The 22,123-nt window shown below is 49.5% G+C and overlaps 1 protein-coding gene across 2 annotated transcripts in view; it reads right to left on the reverse strand.

The window, feature by feature from the left end:
* Window positions 1-222: 222 nt before the first annotated feature.
* Poc1a (POC1 centriolar protein A) overlaps window positions 223-22,123 on the reverse strand; it is an 81,075-nt gene continuing 59,174 nt past the window's right edge. The window contains exons 11-12 of one of the 2 annotated variants that reach the window (XM_008849904.3): window positions 21,879-22,022; window positions 223-926 (exon numbers count right to left, since the gene is read on the reverse strand). In XM_008849904.3, the coding sequence (XP_008848126.1) occupies window positions 828-926; window positions 21,879-22,022 (243 nt within the window). In that variant the 3' untranslated portion in view covers window positions 223-827. The remainder of the gene's footprint in view (window positions 927-21,878; window positions 22,023-22,123) is intronic. The other variant, XM_029554502.1, reaches the window with a different exon arrangement.

Consider the following 22,123-nt stretch of genomic DNA (forward strand, 5'->3'; position numbering starts at 1 on the left):
TCAATCAAATTAGGGGTTAGAGAGATGGTTTAGCAGTTAAAAGCACATACTTCTCTTGCAGAGGACCTGATTCAGTTCTTAGCAGCCATATCAGGGAAGCCAGTGCCCTCTTCTGGGTTCCACAGGCACCTAAACTCACATGCAGATAATCACTCACACACACACACACACACACACACACACACACACGCACGCACAATTAAAAATAAATCTTAAAAAAGATCAATCAAATCAGTTTTAATTTTCAGATTCCTTCACTCATGCATGCAGAGAGGAAGAAGGCACCAGGCCCTGGTGAATATATGTTGTCACAGAAATTAAAGCCATTGCAAAACTACCATCCATTCACAAAGCTTGTTTCTGGACAAACCTGATTCCAATGGGCCCACTGGGGGCATTTGTCAGATGAAGAGAAAACTCTTGGCTCATCCAAGCCAAGAGCAGCCAATTCTGAAGCCAGTCATGGGGTGAGAGGTTAGGTGAGTGAAGACCTGACAAGGCTCTCTTGAAGGACAGCCGCCATCTTAGGACTCTAAGGCAGCACATGTTTCAAGTGGCTCCTTTTTGTTAAATGAAGTGTGGTCCTACTAGCTGGGTCTCAGGCATCCTTTGTACAGCTCTGCCCACGGGGGGCCTCCTACTGTCAGGCAGAGAGGCTCCAGGTACAAAAGCAGGTATGTTGGAAGAGGGCAGGGGCACCCAATCCTGGGCTGGGTACAGATGTTCCCAAGGGCTGAATCCCTTTATTGATTTACTCAAGTCCCCAGTACAAATCCCTGGCCTGCTGCCCCCCTAATCAACTGAGCTCCTGAGTCTTGCTCTCCTGATCATGGTGTCGTCCTCTGCATGATTAGCTGTTGGTTATCCAGGCACTTCTTCAGCTTGTCTTCTGTCAGTGTCAACCGCTGTTCCAGGATGGACACTGTCTGTAAAACAAAGGGTGGCTAGGCTCAGAATCAGGGACACCTGGCTACCCTAGGGACTACCATCGTTCAGTCCCCACTCAGCCACTTCAGGCTACTGCCCAAATGCCAGGCACCAAAATTTCCACTGAGGGGCTCTGTCTGGCTTTTGTTCCCTCTGCTTGTGTCTTTGGAGTTTGTGGGCAGGAGGAGATGCCACAAGGGAGGACAGCTAGCAGATCTCATAGCCCTCAATCATTCTCCAACCATGGCAGCAGGAATCTCTAGCCCTGGTCTGGGCCAGGCTCTGTCTGAAACCACTGGAGACCGTCAACCATCTCTATCCAGAGGAGAGGAAGTTGCCACATAAATCACAATAATCTACCTGGATCCTGCCCAGGATGGATGCAGCCTTCTTACATCTGAGAATGCACTGTCACAGGCTGCCAGGGGACAAAGGCTGAGAAGTAAGTCCCCCAAGTCAGGAAGGTAGGGGGCTCTGCTTGTGCAAGTCCAATGAGGACCACAGAAAGAATGTGCCACCTGGGGGTGAGGATGAGGGCGATCACAATCAAGTGACAACCGCACATCAGAGCCACTTACTTTGTGTCCGCAGCACAATGACTGCCTGTGGACCTAGTCACCTGAGACTACATGCGCTTCATGGACCAGGACCAGTCTTGTAGACAGGGCTCCCCATCAGGCCGCAAAAACCTGTCCACTTCCTCTGGCTTTGGGCAGTGCCAGTAGAGGGACAGCTGCATACTTCTCACGGAAGGGCTGTCCATCCCAGTCTGCCCCACCAAACATATACCTACCTTAATTACGTACCCAGTTGACCCAAAGTCTGCTTCTGCTGGTTGTTTCACTTCCACCATTGAGGGCTGCTGAGTGCCTACTGTTACACATGGGCCACACCAGCCACTAGATTAGTCTACTGAGGATAAGGTCACCGTGGACAAGGCTGCTGTGTATACAGTAGGCTTTGTTCCTGTACCATGGAGCCTACAGGCACCAGTAGGGGCAGGTAATTTTACTGGAAGATTCTTTCAAGAGATACTGTCCCTTTCCCTGGGGTTCCAAGAAGGTTGGTTCAGCGGAAAGGAAACCCTCATACACTCATAATAAACCTGATAACATTTTGGGAGGGAGTTTCCCCTCTAAGGTGATTATCAATTCTTTGGGCATCCTGCACGGATGTTAGCTGCCATGGAGGGTATTCTGACAACTGGCCCCTTCTGAATGAGCTGGCCAGGGATGGAGGGGCTCTGCACCCCAGGTCACAAGATAGAGCCTGGAAAAGTCACTGCCCGAGGAACATGAACTGGACCCTGAGAGGCAGAGCTGAGCTGAAAGAAATAATCACATCCTCCAAGCTGGCCAGCCAGCCTGGAACAGGTCTGCATCTTGTAAAAGTGGTGGTGGAAACAGCCCCCGGCTGGCCCAAGCAGCATTCCTGGAAGTTTCCACTGGCTGCTGCGAAGCTCACACAGCAGTCATTCTTCATTCAGCCCCTTTCCGGCAGGTAGTGGGGACTCAAGGCCGCAGTGGGGGAGCCCTGGCCATGGCATTTCCTTTACTGCCTTTCTTTCTTTCTTTCTTTCTTTCTTTCTTTCTTTCTTTCTTTCTTTCTTTCTTTCTTTCTTTCTTTCTTTCTTCTTTCTTTCTCTTTCCTCTTTCTTTTCTTTTTTTCTTTCTTTCTTTTCTTCTTCTAAACTTTTCACAGGAACCCACTTTCCAAATGCAGAGACCATGGACCCAGAAAACATGAGGTGCTGGACCAATGGCAACACTGGGGGCCTCTACTTAGTTCCATGGGAAGCCCATACTTTTCAGCTCAGCAGGAATGTGGTCATTACGTACCCAGTTGACCCAAAGTCTGCTTCTGCTGGTTGTTTCACTTCCACCATTGAGGGCTGCTGAGTGCCTACTGTTACACATGGGCCACACCAGCCACTAGATTAGTCTACTGAGGATAAGGTCACCGTGGACAAGGCTGCTGTGTATACAGTAGGCTTTGTTCCTGTACCATGGAGCCTACAGGCACCAGTAGGGGCAGGTAATTTTACTGGAAGATTCTTTCAAGAAGAATAGAAATGCATCCTCTATTTCACAACCAGTCAGGAATGGAGGTACTGGTCCAGCTGGGAGCACTCCCTTTCCAGTTCTGAGGGGGCATGCCTTGTGTAGCCCTGATACACGTAGTCCAAGCTACCCTCAAATTCATGACAATCCTCCTGCCTCAGCGTTCCCAGTGCTGGGATGAAGACACGCACCACCATGCCCAGCAAGGGACACCTCACACTGTACTCTTCAGATCTGTATCTTCCCTGACTGCTACAGTCTAGCCTCGCCCCCTGCCAGCTGACCTTGAAGAAGCCTGCCATCTTTTTGTTTCCCCTATCCCTTGTCCCCAAGTCTATTCTGCCAAGGGGCCAGGTGGCAGTCACCACCAGGGGATGACTACGGGGCAGTTCCAAGATAGGTTTGCTCTTACTCAGCCTGCTTTGGGCACAAAGGATGGGCCCAGGCAGGAGGGGGCTTTCTGGTTTTCTGAATATTAGAAAGCTGCCTGGCACCCTCTTGCTTCACATATTTTTCTCAATGATCCTTTTCCAATAAAACACAAAACTTCGTCCACAGAAAATAATCATTCCCCTATGATAAATTGGGCCCTGGAAGTCTAGTTCTTGAATTCTGTTAATTTGTCTTTTTAGTATGGGATTGGAATTCCCTACATTAATGCAAATTGTACACCTTCTTCCTAGCAAGATTTTTTTTTTCTTTCTTTGGGGAAGGGTCTCCTGTAGCCCAGGCTGGCCTTGAATTCACTATGTAGGATGACCTTGAACTTCTGATTCTCCTGCCTCCACCTCCTAAGTGCTCAGATCACAGGAATGCATGTGCCACCATCCCCAGTTCACAGGGTGCTGGGTATTAAAGCCAGGGCTTTGTGCATGCTAGACATGTACTCTACTAACTGAGCTATATCCCCAGCCCTGATGTGCTTTTTTCCTCAAGGGAGAGGGATTTCCCAGCAATGGAAAGACCCCATTGGGGCATCTGAGTAGGAGTGATTATACACTTTCAGTTCAGGGCTGGGGATGCAGGTAAGTGCATGGAGGAGCAAGCACTGGCAGGCCAGGGGCAGGGATCTGCCCAGGTTACAGGACTGGAATGGCCAGAACAGACTACCACTGTGCCAGGACCTGAAGAAGGAGGGGAAGAAAACATCTGAGGTGGCACGTAGGCCATCTGGAGCATTCCTGGCAAGGACTAACCTTAGGTCACTTCAAGTGGCCTTTTCATGTGATTCTGGCCCGTTGGTTGAGTGCAGTGAAGGGTAAGCATACACTAGTGATGGACCTCAGAGGGCTCAGTAAACAGGTGCTGCCTCAGTGTCCAGAAGACACAGGCAGTTACTGTTCCCTCTCGAGGCCCAGTGCCTGTAAGGATGCCCAGGTCATACCTGTGAGACAGCCTGAGCCTAGGCCCAGTTATCGGGTAGCTAGCTGCTCACCCCACCTCATTTTTGGGTCCTGGCTTGGGAATTCTGTCACAGAAGGTCTGTTTTGGTGGGCCTGGGAAACAGGGCCACACCTTCCCCTCAGAGGGTGAGGAGGACTTTAAAGTCACACCTGCAGTTTTGAGAGGCCATACCCCACAGCCCACCAGCCTTGACTTTCTTTTATTCAAGAACTGGCCTTCCAAGCCTCCCTATGACCCACACTGCCTCTCACTTTGCTCTGGCCAGAGGAGCAGAGCCCTGGTCTAGTCCCTCAGAGGTGTACATGCCAGATCACGTCGCAGGTGTCCACTGGGGAGAGCACCTGCCATAACATCTTCTAGCCCCAGTGCCTAAACACAAGTAGCCTAAGGAGAAGGCTGTGCCTGGGCTACCTTCTGTCCTGGCTGAGGCCTCCTGAGCCTAACTCCAGTTCCCCTCAAGGCTACCCAGCAGTCCTATCACACCACCTAGTAACACTCAGGTACACGTTCCAGGCCTCAGGCACCCTGCACTCCAACCCCCAGAAGCAGACTCTTACTTGCCTAAGCTCTTTGGAATTATCATAAAAGTTATGAGGGCTACAGAGATGGCAATTAGGTTAAGAATACCTACTTTAAGGCGTGGTGGTGCACGCCTTAAATCCCAGCACTCAGGAGGCAGAGGCAGGCGGATCTTTGTGAGTTCAAGGCCAGCCTGGTCTACGTATGAGTTCCAGGCCAGCTGGGGCTACAGGGAGACCCTGTCTCAAAAAAACCTACTTGAAAACTGACTCCTGCCAGGCGTGTGGCACACTCCTTTAACCCCAGCACTCAGGAGGCAGAGGCAGGCAGATCTCTGTGAGTTCAAGGCCAAGGCCAGCTTGGGTTACAGGGAGACCCTGTCTCAAAAAGACAAAAAAAAAAAAATGAAGAAAAAGAAACTGATTCCCTAGAGTTGTCCTCTGATCTCCACATGTATGCCATACTCTCACACATATACCATACACACACAATTTTTTTTAAAAAGGTAACATTATGAGGAAAACTAATGTACCAACATGAACCTCTTAATAAATATGCAATAACTAGCCATACCTTCATTTTGATGCTTTTTCTTTTTTAATTTTCTTTACTATTTTTATGTGTATGCATGTATTGTCTGCATGTAGGTAAGTGCACCCGTGTCATACAATGCCTGAGGAGGTCAGAAGAAGCTGTTGGATCCCCTAGGACTAGAGTTACAGACAGTTGTTAGCTGCCATGTGGGTGCTGGGATCTGAACCCAGGTCTTCTGCAAGAACAACTGGTGTTCTTAACCGCTGAGCCATCTCTCCAGCCCCCTGATGCTTTCTTTAAGCAAGACACATGTGTCTCTGCAGCTTAAGTGATCAGCCCCAAAACACACTTGGGTCACAGGTGATATGTTACTTTCTCAAAGACTAGGCTTGAGTTTAAACAAGGTACCTCTCTTCCTATACCAGAGCAACAAGAAACCAGAATGAGGACCCTATGCCTGAGCACTGTCTGCTTCACAGGGTTACAGCTCTGGAGGACAGTGGGTAGAGTCTAGAGGTCATCAGTCGTCAGAGCTCAAGAAGTTTTCTCACTGAGGTCACACCTGTCAGAAGGTCACCTGGGGGCTCATTTCTGAAATCTCTCCTGTTATCAGTAATTTCTGAAACGCCATAGCCCTCTCTGGGCCGACCCTCTGGCCTTTGAAACGCTTGCCATTGGATGGATCATTGCTTTTCTCTGATAGGGTGGTGAACGACAGCAGAAAGCCTACTCTTGTAAAGTTTACTGTTTGTTGCTGTTTTTTTATTTTTTAAAGACAGGTTCTCCCTGTAGCCCCAGTTGGCCTGGAACTTGCTACGTAGACCAGGCTGGCCTCAATCTCACAGAGATATGCCTGTTCCTGCATCTGCTTCTGCCTCCCAAGTGCCAGGATTGAAGGTGTGCTATGGCTGCTTTCTGTAGAGTGGGCTGCTCTGTGACCTACTGTTTAAGACAGTTTGCCAAATTTTGCCCTAGATTCTTCTCTCCACTTGCTCAAAGCCTCACTGAACATCTCCCAGCACTGGCCTGTGCCAGGTATCAGTGGGCCCATATGTCACTCACTGGTTAAGGAAGGTGAATGGGAAGCAATCACACAGGCCAAGCCAGCCAGAGGAAGTGAGAAATGAGCAAGAGGGCAGGAGGAGCATGATCAGCAGGAAGGACACTACAGGAGGCTCATGTAGATCAAGGAGAGGGCCTCAGGCCCTGAAGCTCATGTGAGACAGCTTCATCTTGACCCTTGAGCAGCTGGTTGCTATATGGGGATGGTCTGGAAGAGGCTATGAGCTGTGGGAAAGCAAGGTGAAGTCAAGGATGAGAGGGGTGGTGGTGGCTTGGATTGGGGGAGCGCTGGAGGAGAGTAGACAAAACTAGAGCAATCTATGAAGAATAAACCACCTCACTGGTAGTGAGCCAGTGATGTTGCCATGCCCCATGGAAGGTGGCCAGGTAGGGACTGCCCAACCCAGGTGAACTGATGGGAGGGAAGTGCTGTGTTGGGTACCAAAACCAAGAGCTTGGTTGGGCCAGCTCCTGGCCCTGAGCTGCTAGGTAAGAATCCAAAAGAGATGTGTCTGGAGGTGGGGCTTCTGGTGTGACTCATTCTGGGCTTCTGGAGGAAAATCCTCCTAGGATAGGCTCAACAATCACATTCTATTTCCATCTTGGTTTTAAGTGAAGGGAGGGGAGGCATAGTGATCTCTCTTCTATTGGGGCAACATTCACAGGGTAAGTGCGTCTTCTCTCAGTCACAGTTCAGGATGTGTAAGACATTTTATGTAACATCTTGAAGGGCCTTCTGAGAACAGCCTAAAAAGAAGTGATTTTAAAGTAACAGGCCTTTATTTTTAGTTACCTAAGAATTGTAGTGATTCCCAATGAAGTTGTACCAAAATGCCAATCCTGAGACATGTCTTGCACCTGGGCCTCCCTGCCCTAAGTGGCAGAGGAAAAAAGCCCCAAGGTCATTTTGATAGATTCCCCCACTCTGCACTGGACACTTCAGATGTCTTTCTTTACCAGCACTGAGTTATGAGGTGTCTGCTAGTGTCCCCAGGGCCTCCAAACAGCTGAGTCCAGGTTGCATTGTCTCTCACACCAACCAATGGCCCACACTGGCCAGGTCAGGTACCCTACATGGGACAAAAGCTGGGCTTAGGCATCTTGTTGGCCTGAAGTAGCTGAGGGGAGAGTCTGGGCTCCTCTGACTAGTATGACCGAGACTTGGGCACATGAGGTATACCATAGGAAGCTAGGGCAGGTTTGCAGGGCCTCTGCCTGACTGTACAGTAGGTGCAGAGCACCGGTGGCCACTAAACTCCTTCATCTGCATAGTTCAGAGAAGAGGAGTGAAGAGTCTAGAAGCTTGAATGGATCTCTCCCCTTAGAAGTGGTGAACAGTAAACAAGGGCAGGTATGACTTGCCTGGTTGCCCCTCACACTTCAGGGAGTGGTACACAGCCCTTGACAGCAATGTCTGCTCTCCCTAGTTGTGTGGGCTTTCTCTTTGTACGTTCTTTCTCCTGCTGGCCACCTCCTGGGCATTCGCCAACTTCCTTACTGTTGACCCTCCTTTCCTGTAACCTTACTGGCCTCTTTCTCGCCCTGGGTTTTCTCTTAAGGTAGGCTTGCCCTGCATCTTTCACAACTCTTTTCGCTAATTCTCACTGATTTCTTCTTTCATCCTACTTTTCACTTTGTGTTTGGGAAGAAGGCAGGAGGGCAGAGTGTGGTGTCTGATTCACTGGGATGGTACCCCCAACACAGTTCTGGGGCTGAGGCTAGGGACTGGCAGAGTTGTGAAGGAGATGCCACCTCTGGCAGGAAATCCTCTGAGATGAAACATCCTAAGATGGGCCGATGGTAGTGCTTTCCAAGTACAAGATACACCAAGTGGAAAGACACTGAGGGATACTTTTGGAACTGTAAAGAGGCCAATGTGCTTGGCCTGAAGTGGTTGGGAAGAGATACACAGTAGAAGTCAGGAAACTAGAGTAGAAGCATCCATAGCCCGGAAGGGAAGGGAATAGGGAAGCCTCTACTTCCTGGCACTGTGTCATCAAGCCCCAGGTCTAAGCAGGTATGGCCAGGGAAGATGGAACTCCCACCCACTGTGGCCACTTTGCAGAGTGCTGGTTCCTGAAGGAACGCTGGATAAAACTAACCTTAGCCACCTGACCCCACAAGTAGTAGAATGAAAGGCACTGAGATGGCGCTTCACAACACAAACCAAGGACACACTGTCAGTGCCAGGTCCCTTCCAGCAGTTGCTGTTCCCCCCAGAGCTCTAACACCACCACCTTCGTGGAAGGTCTCTTGTGGAAACTGGAGCCGAAGGGGCCATGGGACACTTATAGGGCCCTCCTGACCCACCCAGGGTATCCAACATTTTTTAAAAAAATATTTTATTATTTTTATTTTATATATATGATGTTTTGCCTGCATGCATATAAACTGCACCTGTATCATGCAAAAATCCATGGAATCCGGAAGGCGGCAGCGGATCCCCTGGAACTAAAGTTATGGATGGTTGTTAGCAGCCATATGGGTGCTGGGAACTAAGGCCTGGTTCTCTGCAAGAGCAGCCAATGTTCTTTTTTAAATTTTATTTATTTATATTTTTTTGTGTATGAGTGTATGTCTGCATGTGTCTAAGTGCATCTGTGTCATGCAGTGCCCATGGAAGACAGAAGAGGGCTTTGGATCTCTTGGAACTGGAGTTAAAGATGGTTGTTAGCCACCAGGTAGGTGCTGGGATTCGAACCCGGGCCTTCTGCAAGAACAGCCAGTGCTCTTAACCACTGTGCCATCTCTCCAGCCAACATTTTTTACTCCCACATACTTGCCACTTGCCAGGCACCCATCACACTCAGCACAAGGGACTCTGACTCCTGGGGTTTCTAGGCACTGCTGTGGCTGCAGCACCAGTTCTGAAAGGACTGCTTTTTGGCAAAGCCACTGCACCACCACTGACGGTGGGTGACATCTTGGGGGGAGGAAAGAAGCCTGTGTGATGGAGCCTGCCATTCTAGCTATGCTTCTCAGATGTACGGCTAGATCCTTAAAAGGATTTCTATGTGTATAAGCCTTATTTGAAGCTTCCCCCTCAGTACCCCTACTCCCACCTAGCTTTGGGGAAGTCCTTCTTCCCAGAAGCCCCTGCTCACCCTGGCAAGAGCACTTCCCCATGCCCACATTCTGTTCTTAGCAGAGCCTTCGGCCCTCTGGTGAGTGGCAGCAGATTCCAGGGAGAAGGTTTGCTACATGAGCTAGAAGATAGGTAGCGTGGAGATGACCAGGGCCACACTGATGGATGGTGGTGGAAAGCCAGCATGCAGCCACACACCCATCGAGCCTTCTGCCTGGGCAGGGGAAGCTGAAACTGCAGTCTAGCAGGGAAGCCCAGGGCCTGCTTGCTTTGCCCTATTCCTGGGACACCCTTGATTCCTGTTCTCCCCACCGTTCCTGACAACCCTTTTCCTCCTAAGAGCTCAGACTGCTTGGCATGACACATGACACTTGTGGCCTTGTGCAACTGCTCACTACTGCCTCCCAAAGATCCTATCTAGCTTCTCTCCCAGGATGCCCTCCTGGCCCCAGCCCATGCTTGGGAGCTGCCTTTCTCCCCTTCCAGCCTGCTGTGACTGCAGCATGAGTGTGATTCCCAGTGGGGAGCTTTGCCCTGTATAGCAAGAGAATAGGCTCCAGACCTGGATGGCCTGGGTTCAAATCTCAACCTCAACACTAACTTGCCTACTGGCTTTGCCCAAGTTACCTCACTCAGGGCTTCAGGTTCCTTGTTTGTAAAATGCAGCTCTCATAGAGCAACCGCAATACTCATTAACAGCTCCTATTTATGCAACACTTACTCTGTTGGGCTGAGCACAGGGTGTCCTGTGGGCAGCATGGCTCCCCTAGCTCTTGTCCTGGCTGAGCTCTGGGATACTGGGGAAGTCCTGGACATGGAAAGGACCTACTGAAATCCCAAAGAGGGTGGCCTGTGGCTTCTTACAGTTCTGTGATGGAAAGCTGCTTTTAATAATTTTCAGGACTGTGGCTGATTTGGGCTCCCCCAAGAGGTCTCTCTGGAGGGTCTGGGGTTCTTCAGTGCCCTCCCTCTCTAACACAGGATTCAATTATGGGGGATAAGGGGTGCTAGCTGCTCTGGGTCAAAGGGAATGGGTGTAGTCTCCCTGCCACTAGAGGCATCAGTGCCAGGTCTGGGAAAATGTTCTGGGCCTGGCCATTGGATCAAAGGCCCTAATCTAGCCGGGCGTGGTGGCACACGCCTTTAATCCCAGCACTCAGGAGGCAGAGGCAGGTGGATCTCTGTGAGTTCAAGGCCAGCCTGGTCTACATAGTGAGTTCCAGGACAGCAGGAGCTATAGGGAGACCCTGTCTCAAAAAGACCAAAAAAAAAAAAGGCCCTGGACTGTGCTGAAGACAACATCTAATTCTCCTTTCATTGCAAAGATGGAAAATGTGGAATTAATCTCCCCTGTAGTGTAGTTTTGACTTAACTCACATTCTCAAGATCTAAAACAGATGCAATAAAAGGGGAGTCTCTCTGCTGTGGGGTCTTGTGAGCTATGAAAACAAAGCAGGGACCCTCTAACCCGTCCCAGCTCTGTCCTGTCCCTGGTCAGCCCAAACTCTGTCTCTTGGTACATGTCCATGTGTGTGTGTGTGTGTGTGTGTGTGTGTGTGTGTGTGTGCATATAAACATGTATACAGAGGCAGCCCTGCCTTGCTGATGGTCCCTGGCCAGTCTGTTGCCACGTGTATAGGGTGACTAGGGGCTGGAGGGAGCTCAGCTCCCTGGGGACAGGTTGTTCATCTGAGTCCAATCCTTCCCAATACCTAGGCTCTGCCTTCCAGCCTGGTATTGGGCCCATACCTAATGATCTGTGGCATAGGGTACCAACATTAGCCTTCAAGCAGCCCGTTTGTCAGTCTGGAGGCAGCACCACAAGGGCAAAGTGTCTTATTCTTGTTCACAGCTGTCTTCCTGCTCCCAGACATACCTGGCACATAGAAGATACATGCTGAGTACCAGCAGATAGCCAAATGTCAGATGCTGAGTGCTGAGGGAGTGTGGAGAACACAGGTCCCCAACGCCAAATAGCAGTCCTGCTTTGGTGATGGCTCTGCCTAGCTGCTGAGTAAGAGTAACCTCAGCTAGTGCACCTGTACCTGGCAGGCTTGAAGGGATGGTAGGGGAGATAAATGGGTGACAGGTCAACCACCTGACCTGAGCCTCTATCAGCTGGCCTTGGGAGGAAGCCCTTTGGCTTCAGCAGGAAATGAGGAGGACAAAGCAGAGGCCAGAACCAAGGAAACCACCAGTCCTTCCCTCCATCTCAGCCCTGACTTAATAATGACTAAAAGTTTCAAGGCCTGAACTGTGGAGGGAAGGGATGGAAGTTCCCTCTCATGTGGACATCTGACACGCTAAAGTGCCCAGGATCATACATAGTATCAATATGAAATCCCTAGCAATCTCTGGGTTCTGAAATTGTTAACTATTCCCCCATCAGCCCGTAGTCTGCTGCAAGTAACACCAAACAAGCTTTTGGCTCCTGAAGCCCATGGGTCCATGGCTCTGTTTCACATTATCTCAGGGATATAGGATTTCTCTGAGGTTCTTGCCTGCCCCAGCCCCCTCCTCTGCTGAGGATTAGCTCTCTTCGGGAAGTACATGAAACAATTTTCTATCAGTGGATTAGCCACTGGATTAAGGAATCTTGACTAATTTACCTTCTCATGGCAAGTCCTCTGAAATAAGCACAGCCTTTCCCTAAAAAGGAGAAACTATTAAAGAAGGGTCTATCCCCCCATGTTTGTAAAACCAGATGCTCCTGGGACCCATGGAGTGCTGCTCAGACCAGAGAGGGCACCGAGCCACAATCCTGCCAATGTGGACCTGGGTTTAAGCACTTCTCTTCTCCAGTCATGTACAGGCCATCTGGGAATTCAGGTGTCTTACAGACCCTAAGGTATGGGATGCCAGTCATACTTGGCCATTCTGCTGTACTGATTTCCAACAGAGTGACGTGGAGGCATGAGTTTTGGCTTTGGCCACATTCTGCATCCCATTTCTTCAGAGGCTGACACTCCCAACAGTCCACACAAAGTAATTAATTTACTAAGGCCCAGGAAAACATGACTGTCTCTAGTCTGGGATGAAAAACCTCAGTGTAGCTTGGAAGTTGGGCTGCAGCTCCTGGCCAACAAGACCTCTGCAGGAAAGAAGGCACATACCATCAGGGCAGGATTTCATAGCCCTGTCCTACCAAGTACTTACTGATCCACAGTGGGAAAATCTGCTCTGCCACCCTGGCTAACTTTCTATAGCCACCAGCTAGGCCCAGATCAGAATGCGGGAAAAAGAATTGCTCTCCTGCACCATGCCATGCTAAGCTCACTACTTCTATTTTCTCTTCTTCCTCCAGCCAAGGCTCCCATGGTATGGCAGGGTTTGTACCCACAGTACAGACTTGGATAAAAATGAGTGGAGGAAAGCAGCAGGCCCAACTGCAGCTTCCCCTGGCTTACTGTAAAAAATGCCCGGCAACCACAGGCTTGGCTAATCTTAGAGCAGCACAGGCCTGTTTATGTCTGCCTGCCATAAAACTCACTCAGGCCCCATCTTGTGTTCTGCTTCTTGCTTTACCCCAGAGGAATGAGAGCAAATCACTGGAGTCCCCTGGCTCCTCTCTAAGCACACCCAACCGGTCTGAATGGGGGTCCCTTCATGAGCTTCAGGTTTCCCTACTCCTGCTAAACATCTTCCAACCCCCTCCCCTTCTCCAGGTCTGCTTGGAGCCTTACAAGACATCTCATATGATCGACTGTGAACATTCCCAGGCTCCAGAGGTAACCATAGCCATTGCCCAGCCCATCTGACAGGCAGGAGCCTTCAATCGGCAGCGTCTTTAGGGAGGGCACGTTTTTTTTTTTTTTTTTTTTTTTTTTTTGCCACAACCGCAGACAGGATAGAAGATGGAAAGCAAGAGATGTCTGCTAGATCCCCAGGGGAGCTGCCATCCCCCCCCATGTAATAACAAACATGAGCCAGTTTTGAAGTACTGCTAGCAAGCTGCATACCACGAAGGGAGGTTGCACGCTGTCCTGCCTTGGTACGCAAGAAAGAAGCAGCCTCTCCATCCCTCCCCATTGTAAAGCCGCAGGAACCTGTGGATAGAATGCCAAAATGAACAGCAGGACTGGGGAGGGGCCAGGGGTCCAGGCAGATGTACTTCCTATTCCTCCCCGGTGCCTCTGCAACTAGCTAGAGTCAGGCACCAAGCATGTCTCAGCCACAGACTAGACAGTGTCTTGAGTCCCTTGTCTCCTAGAAGTACCCTCTTAACAGAGGGAGAAACAAGCCTCTTTTATCCAAACCCCCAAGTGGCAAGAGCTCAGACTGTTCTGAATTTGACTGTGACCAAAAGGGCAACCCATAAACATCCACAGAGGATGGCCAAATTCATGCTGGCCCATCTGCATGGTGGCTAGATGTGCTGGCAAGTGCTGACGTGGTTTTGGTAGAAACAAACAACTACCTTCCGGTAAATAGGGATTGCTGGAGGGCACACAAGGAGACTTTTGCTCTATACTTTCCCAACAGACTGGGTCTGGGCTCACCTGGGAAGATCAACCCCTTAGGGAAAATGGTATGATTACTTTAAAATCCAGAGTCAGTTTCTATAAACAATAGCTGCCTGCCTGGAAAAGAAGGACATTGACAGTGCCCCTGACCCTGAGTGGTCAGGCAGCTTGGCTCACAGTACTGTGGCATGGCCCAGCATTCCCATCTTTCCCACTAGTGTGGAACTTAACCACAGCAGCCCATCAAGCAGGGAACCACCAGGACCCAGGGGTGGTAGTTAAGGTATCTAACTCCCCAAATCAAACAAAAACCCTTGGCCCTGTTGAATTAGGTCAGCAGAGCTCAGGGACCTGAACATTTAACAAATTTAACTGTCAAGGGTTCCTCCTGAGTGAATTTCAAGTCTGGGAGCCCAGCAGCCACCGTGAGCCATAGCAAACTCAATGTGACATTGCAGCATGGCTGGGCTAGCCCGAAGTACTGCATGCCATAAAAAAACAGTTGGAGCAAGAATTTCATGGCTTGGTATTTTTAAAAGCCAGTAAGATGTGAAATTGGAGTCAAAAATAACTTTGCTGTCGGCTTTTGAAGCAAAACCACCAAGCCACTGGCTGGGCCTGTGCCGGGTCTTTCACAGCAGAATCCCAGGTCCTGGGTCGCTGTCTACATTGCCACACTCTACCCTACGTCCTGAAGAGAGGCCCAGGACCTCTAACACTAGGGTGGGTAGCTAGGTCCTGCCCTGCAGTCCTTTGGGCCTCTAAGAGTCCACAGAGGAACTCAAGGGAGCCAAAGGGGAGGTGAGCTAGTGCAGGAATGCTATGAGGGGGAAATGGTCTCTACCTGCCTGCTGGCTAGCTTTCCAGCATCTATGAAAAGGACCCCCAAGTCAGTTGGCAGCATCTCCACAAGGGCACATGGGGAAAGACTATGCAGGCCAGGGCCTGTGCCAGCCCCCCAGTACTATTCCTCAAGCAAGCAGGCCTGGCAGTTCTGGAGTCTAACCTGGCACCCTCCAGGTCTGGCCATGATGAAGAGGCCCAGCCTCGGGGCAGAGCAGATGCCACAAGGCCTCATGGGAAGCCCTGTCCCTGCAGGGAGACCTGGCCCTACCTGAGATGCTGATATCTACTGTCTGCCTCATTAGACAAAGCCATAGATGTTGTACAGCACAGTGGTTAGGTCCACGTTGTATGAGTGTGGGAAAGCAGTGGGATGGCTAGTAGCACAAGAGCAGTAGGAACAGATACTCCAAAGTTCTCTAACTGCTGGACTAAAAGCTTCACCCTATGGAAAGCCTTAGAAGGCAAAACCTGGTCAGGACAGCCAGGTCTTCTTGTTCTTGGTCCTGGCTTTTTTTTTCTAGACCCCTCAGGCTTCTGGGGTGGAGCCATCTTTGTCAGCAGAAAAGACTTAGGCAGGCCCAGCAAGAGAGCAATGGACAGGCCACAGGACAGGAGTATTCTGGGTGGCGAGGCAATAAGACTGAAGTCAGGTTCAAAGGAGAGCTCCCCAAGGCTCAGACATATGAGTGACACAAATGTAGTACACAGGGCACGTACTCCTGTCCTCAACCCCACCTGAGAATGCCCAGGGGCTTTAAGAGCAAAAAGTCCCCAGAGGACAACCCAAATTCTAGTGTTAGAAAACACATTTTCTCCAAGCCAGTTGCTGTTTGCTTCTAAGACAAGACCACCAAGCCACTGGCTGGGGCTTGCAGGACCCCTCACAGCAGCCTCCCAGGTCACTATAACTTCATCCCTGATTTCCAACAGCCCCAGCCTGAAGACTGTGCCTGCTCGGGAAAGTAGAGATGGGAGACAGAGCAAAGGGTCCTCATTTTGCAAGGTCATTCCAAAATTTATGTTCCTCTTAAAATGTGCCATTGAAAAGTAATGCATGGGGCCTGGAGAAATGGCTCAGTAGTTAAGAGCACTACTAGCTGCTCTTGTAGAGGAACCAGGTTCAATTCCCATCACCCACATGGCAGTTGATGACCATCTATAACTCCAGTTCCAGGGGATCTGACAACCTCTTCTGACCTCTGCAGGCAATGCATGATACGGGTGCACTTATACACATACAGGCAAAACACTCATAAAATAAAAATAATAAAACATTAAAAAAAAGAAAAATGCATACACTTTATAAAGGGTATTCTCTAGAACGGGAGAGATGGCTCAGCAGTTAAGAGCACTGGCTGCTCTTGCAGAGGACCCGGGTTCAGTTCCCAGCACCCACATGGCAGCTTACAACCATGTGCAACTCTAGTTCTGGGGGATCCAATGCCCTCTTCTGGCCTCTACAGGCTTTGTATGACACAGGTACACTTTCATACATGCAAGCAAAACACTCATACACATAAAATAAAAATAAATAAGTTTTTAAAGAAGGTACTGTCTAAAAGATAAACAGCACAATTCCAATTTTGGGGTTAAAGAGCTTATTTCTGATGATGCACACACCTCAAGGGCAGTTTGGATTCTGACTGAGCTGAAAGGTCTCGGGCCCAGGGCCAGGGGACACTGCCTCAATGGTTCACGTGCTCACTAGGGAGGCCAGAAGCTTCACAATCCTGCTCACCTCACTACCCACTTCCTACTGCCTGCAATGAAGCTGGCTCCAAGGTTTTGGGAAGTCACTTCCCAGGAACAAGCCCGTGAGAGCTGTGCCTTTTGCCTCTTGTCCAAGTCCTGGCTTCTCTATGCTCCTATTCCACCCCCCACCCCCCAGCTTTTGCTGGGATCCAGCTTCACCTCTGATCTGCTGTGTCCTATCACACAAAGTCCAAACTCCTGGGCTGCTGCTTCTGTAATTCCATCCAGAGGACACAAGTCTGCATGCCCTGGCATGCTGGGCTCCTTGATACATTGCTCCCAGGTATCTTGGTGGCCCCATCTGCCTGCTCCTCCTTGAAGGCCAGGCTCTGACATCAGGGAGACTTCTCAAAGATGAGACTGGGTCTCACACAGGAGTGAACACGTAATGTTTGTGCACAGCAGGAATCCTCACCTTTGCCTTGAGGGCCGAGAAATGGCTCTCTTGGTCAGGGGAAGGTCTAGTTAGGAGGCAGTGGGGAACTGGGAGGAAGGATTTGTAGTGCTGTCACAAGAAGGCTCTGCTCCCAATGAGCCTTGTGTAGTAACAGTGGCAGCATGACATGCTAGCAGCACATACATTGCTGGACCCTGCTTGCTGAGCTCTACCAGTAGACACATTTCATCTTCCCAGAGGCCAGTGACATGGGTGCCAGTATCAGCGCTGTGCCCCAGATTTGGAAATTGGGGCATAGGGAATCTTAGCTTTGCTCTAGATCACCCAGGCTGCAATGAAGCTAAGACACACTCTGAGCCCCAAGGGGCTTGCTCAGTTTCCTGACCTCAGGCCTTTTCACTGAGGGATTACTGTGATTTTTGTCTCTGGTCCCCAAGACTGGTGCCAAACTAACTACAAATATCCACAGAGGTGGCTTGCCACACTGGGATGCACACCCTTACACCCAACCTGTTGAATAAGAAGGCAGGTTATTGTGTGTGTGCGTGTGCATGTGCATGTGTGCGTGTGTGCGTGCGTGCGTGTGTGTGTGTATGTGTGTGTGTGTGTGTGTTGTGAGATAGGGTTTATCTGTGCAGCTAGTGGCTAACAACCATCTGAAACTCTAGTTCTGTGCTGGATAGCTTTAGTGTCAACTTGACACACCTGGGTTGAGGGAGCCTCAATTGGGGAATTGCCTTCATTGGACTGGCCTGTGGCCATGTCCATGGGGCATTTTCTTGATTGTTGAGTGATGTGGGAGGGCCCAGCCCACTGTGGGTGGTGCCACCCCTGGGCAGGTGGGCCTGTGTTGCATAAGAAAGCAGGCTGAGCAGGGGCCAGGAGAGCAAGCCAGTAAGCAGCGTTCCTCCATGGCCTGTGCTCTAGTTCCTGCCTCCAGGTTCCTGCCCTGAGTTCTTACCTTGGGCTCCTGGATGAACTGTAACCCAGGATATGTAAGCTAAATAAACCCTTTCCTCCCCAAGTTGGTAGTGGTCAGAGTATTTTGTCACAGCAATGAAGAACAAACTAGGACAAGTTCCAAGGCATCCAACCCCCCTCTTCTGGCCTCCACAGGCATTACATAACACAGGTGCACTTACATACACACAGGCAAAACACTCATACACATAACATATAAATAAATTTATATTAAAAAAATAACTAGATGGCTTTTATAACAGGATGCTGGAGGTCCTGTGACTCACTCAGGAATCATCCCTGGCCATTGCCCACTGCAGTACCATGGCTGTCCCTGGAAGGATGCTCTGCAAAATAGAAATGTGAGAGTCCTAGGAAATACCATCTGCCCCTGGGAGGCCATGCTGAAGTAGACTTCCCTGCAGAGGAGGAAAGCAGCAGTGAAGTGGGGGCAGGCAGCACAAACAACATGATTCATATGGACATCTTTGAAACTTTTTTTTTGAGACAGGGTCTCTCTGTAGCCCCAGCTGGCCTGGAACTCACTATGTAGATCAGGCAGGCCTTGAACTCACAGAGATCCACCTGCCTCTGCCTCCCAAGTGCTGGGATTAAAGGCGTGTGCCACCACCTGGCTGAAACATCTTTGAGTCAGTGTTGGGGTGGTCAGAGGCTCCAGAGCACAGAGGACTTTAGGACTAAGCAGATGATAAGGAGATGCTGAGGGGGTAGCATCCAAGACTAGTACCCACAGACCAATAGGGAGCCTGGCTGAACAAGCCACCTGAAAAGAATGGCAGTGGCTGCCCCAGCTTTAGGTCTCAGGAGATGGTTGTGTCAGTCTGAACCACGCAGAGAGGGGCATGCTTTGGGCCTGCCCTCTGCTCAGCCCATCCCATGTGGCAACAGCCCTGGCTATGGCTGGAACACCTCAACTAGAACCAAAGGCCAGAGTTACATGGCCAAGCCCCTGGAAAACATGGTCGCAGGAACTCAAATAAATCTTTTACAACAGTGGACTGGGACTTATGGCCTCATGTGGGGCTTTAATGATGGAATTCAAACTTCCGCAGGACACACTGAGCCCACAAGAAACGCTTCACATTTTATAGTACCCAGGAATACATATGCGCTGTCAGCTTTGCAAGTGAGTGACTGGTTGATAATGTGTTTGGCATCTACAAGAGGATGAGACTGCTGTGGATTTGCAAAGATCCCAAACAGTTGAGGTAGGACAAGTGTGCCACAGGGACATCCAGACACCCAGCTGTGGGCCACTTCTGCTCTGTGGTATGACTTTCTTACAAAGCTATCATACTCCTGACTGCTAACACATAACAAAGTCTGCCACATGCACCCCTAAAACAGTAACAGGAAATGCTTTCAGTGCTATACTCCTCTGGATCTAATGATGCTATTTTTAGCCATCTTCTCAGACTTAATTTCCAATTTTATCCTATAAAGTTCTAATTGATTCCACTCCCCCGATCTCTCACTTGATGAGGCCGTGAAGATCATTGGGTGGTTTCTGTTGGGCTTGAAGTGGTTTTGTTATTGTTGTTGTTTTTTAAAGGCTTTACACATCACATACATCTCTCTTACAACAGGCCTTCTTCCCAGGGGGTTAACAGGCCTTCTGAAATGTCTATACATCGTGCCGGAGTCCCAAGACCCTGACACCGTTTCTCTCCGGTGCTTCCATCTGTGGGGTGAAGGATGACACTCCACCAACAATGTGATGTGAATTTTTTTTTTTTTACTTGTCCTAACATCCAGAGGCAGGGAAAGGATGCCAGGCCACTTCTGCTCCATTGGTTAGAGACACTTCAAAGGTCCTTTACATCCTTCCTGTAAGGTGAACCGGGGACCACTTGCCCCTCTCCCTGCTTTTACAACCATTCCTAGTATGCAATGGGCCCCTCCCATAACCTCACTAATCATAAGCTGGAATGGGGGAAAAGAGGGTCTGTAGAGTCCTTGCCAGGCATCAAGAGCCAAGGAACCAGGAAGATGGGACCTTTTTTGTTTTTTGTCTTTTTGAGACAGGGTCTCCCTATAGCCCCAGCTGTCCTGGAACTCACTGTGTAGACCAGGCTGGCCTTGAACTCAGAGATCCGCCTGCCTCTGCCTCCCGAGCGCTAGGATTAAAGGTGTGCGCCTTTAAACACTGTCTTGCCTGCTGCCCCACTTCATGCCATATGTCAGCCACATTGAGCTTCACTCCAGACCTGCAGGTAGGTTTCTCCCTGTCACATCTTGCCTCCCTCAAATAAGATGCTCCACTGAGTAGACAGACCCCTAGTGTTGGGGCTCTTACTGAAACTGCCACACTGTAAGTTGTAAGTTGTCAATGTAATTTAAGTTCCAGAGAGCGAGACTCGTATTTATCTCACTAATAAAGGTCATAGGCAAGGCCACAATTAACATTTACTGAGCAGATACCCAGAACCAGACATGAGCCAAACACCACAGAGATTTAGCTCCCTTGATCCTTACCACAAACATGGGAGGCAGAGTGCCCAGGACTACTTGCATGTTACAGGTCAATGCACCATGGTTTAAAGATCAAAAGGGATTTTCCAAGGCCACCTGGAGAATATGGAACAGGGTGATGCTCAAACCCAGAGCCTGGGCTTCCAGAAGGCCCAGCTCACTGCTCTTAGCTCCCTGACTTATTCCTGGTAAAAGTGAGATGAAGAAACAGCATTTCTCTCAAAGTTCTATTGTGGCCCAGGCCATACTGGCAGACCTGTGCTAGTGATTTTGGGGTCTAGTGGACAGGGTTTACATGACTCCAATAGCCAGGATCCTAGAGCAGACACTGCTATTGCATTAATTTAGGTTGGAAAATAGGATATCTAGCTAGCTATCATCTATCTTCTATCTATCTATCTATCTATCTATCTATCTATCTATCTATCTATCTATCTATCTATCTATGTATCTGTTTTCTCTCCCTCCTTTCCCTCCCTCCCTTTCTTTTTAAAATATTTTATTTATAGCTGGGCATGGTGGCACACGCCTTTAATCCTAGCACTCAGGAGGCAGAGGCAGGCAGATCTCTGGATCTCTGTGAGCTCAAGGCCAGCCTGGTCTACATGGTGAGTTCCAGGATAGCCAGAGCTACACAGTGAGGCCCTGTCTCAAAAAAAGTAGGAAAGAACAAGAATAAACATAAACATAAAAAATTACTTGCTTCATTGAAACCAACAATCCTTCAAATAAACCACTAGGGGGCAGTGCTGCTGCCAGCTTGCTTGTCCCCAACTCTTTGAACAGTGAAATTAATAGACTATAATGCACTGCATGGTGTTCTCAAGGAAATCCTGTTTATTTAAACACATCTGTGTGTGTGTGTTCTCAAGCATGCATGCTTTTTGAGACAGGGTCTCCCTGTAGCCCCAGCTAGCCTGGAACCTGGAACTCACTATGTAGACCAGGCTAACCTTAAACTCACAGAGATCCGCCTGCCAGTACAGGGATCAAAGGCATGAGCCACCATGCCCAGCTCTTTCTTTCTTTTTAAAGACAGGGTCTCACTATGTAGCCCTGCTGTCCCAGAACTCACTGTGTAGACCAGGCCTGTCCCAGAAGAAATTCACTTGCCTCTGCCTCTCAAGTGTTGAGATTAAAGGCATGTGCCACATGCCTGGTCCTCATTACATATTTTTTTAAAATCCAGCAATTGCTGGGCATGATGACATACAAACCTATAAGAGCAGCACTCAGGAAGCTGGAGTAAGAGGATTGAGTTCAAGGCTGGCCCAGGCTACAGAATGTGACCATGGCTCATTAAAACAAAATAAAACCCAGTGCCTCCATCAAATGGCTCAAATGCACATGAATGGGTGTGCTACCATCATGCCTACCTGTGTGAGGACATCCAGCTGGCCCACAATGTGCTCTAGTGTGCTGGTCAGCGTCTGGGGCATGCTGATGGGCTCCTGGGGTTGGTCCTGCACTGACTCCAGACTCTTGCCTCTGCCTGGTGGGCCAGGGAAATCCATTTCTGGCTAAAGACAGAAAGAGATGAGTCCTTCAGTTTATTCAATACTTGAGGAAACATGGAGAGAGGAACATCTCCAAAGAATTATGTGAAAAGCCAGCAAGAAAC

The sequence above is a fragment of the Nannospalax galili genome, unplaced genomic scaffold (assembly GCF_000622305.1).
Source record: "Nannospalax galili isolate Female #2095 unplaced genomic scaffold, S.galili_v1.0 scaffold851, whole genome shotgun sequence".
NCBI lineage: Eukaryota > Metazoa > Chordata > Mammalia > Rodentia > Spalacidae > Nannospalax > Nannospalax galili.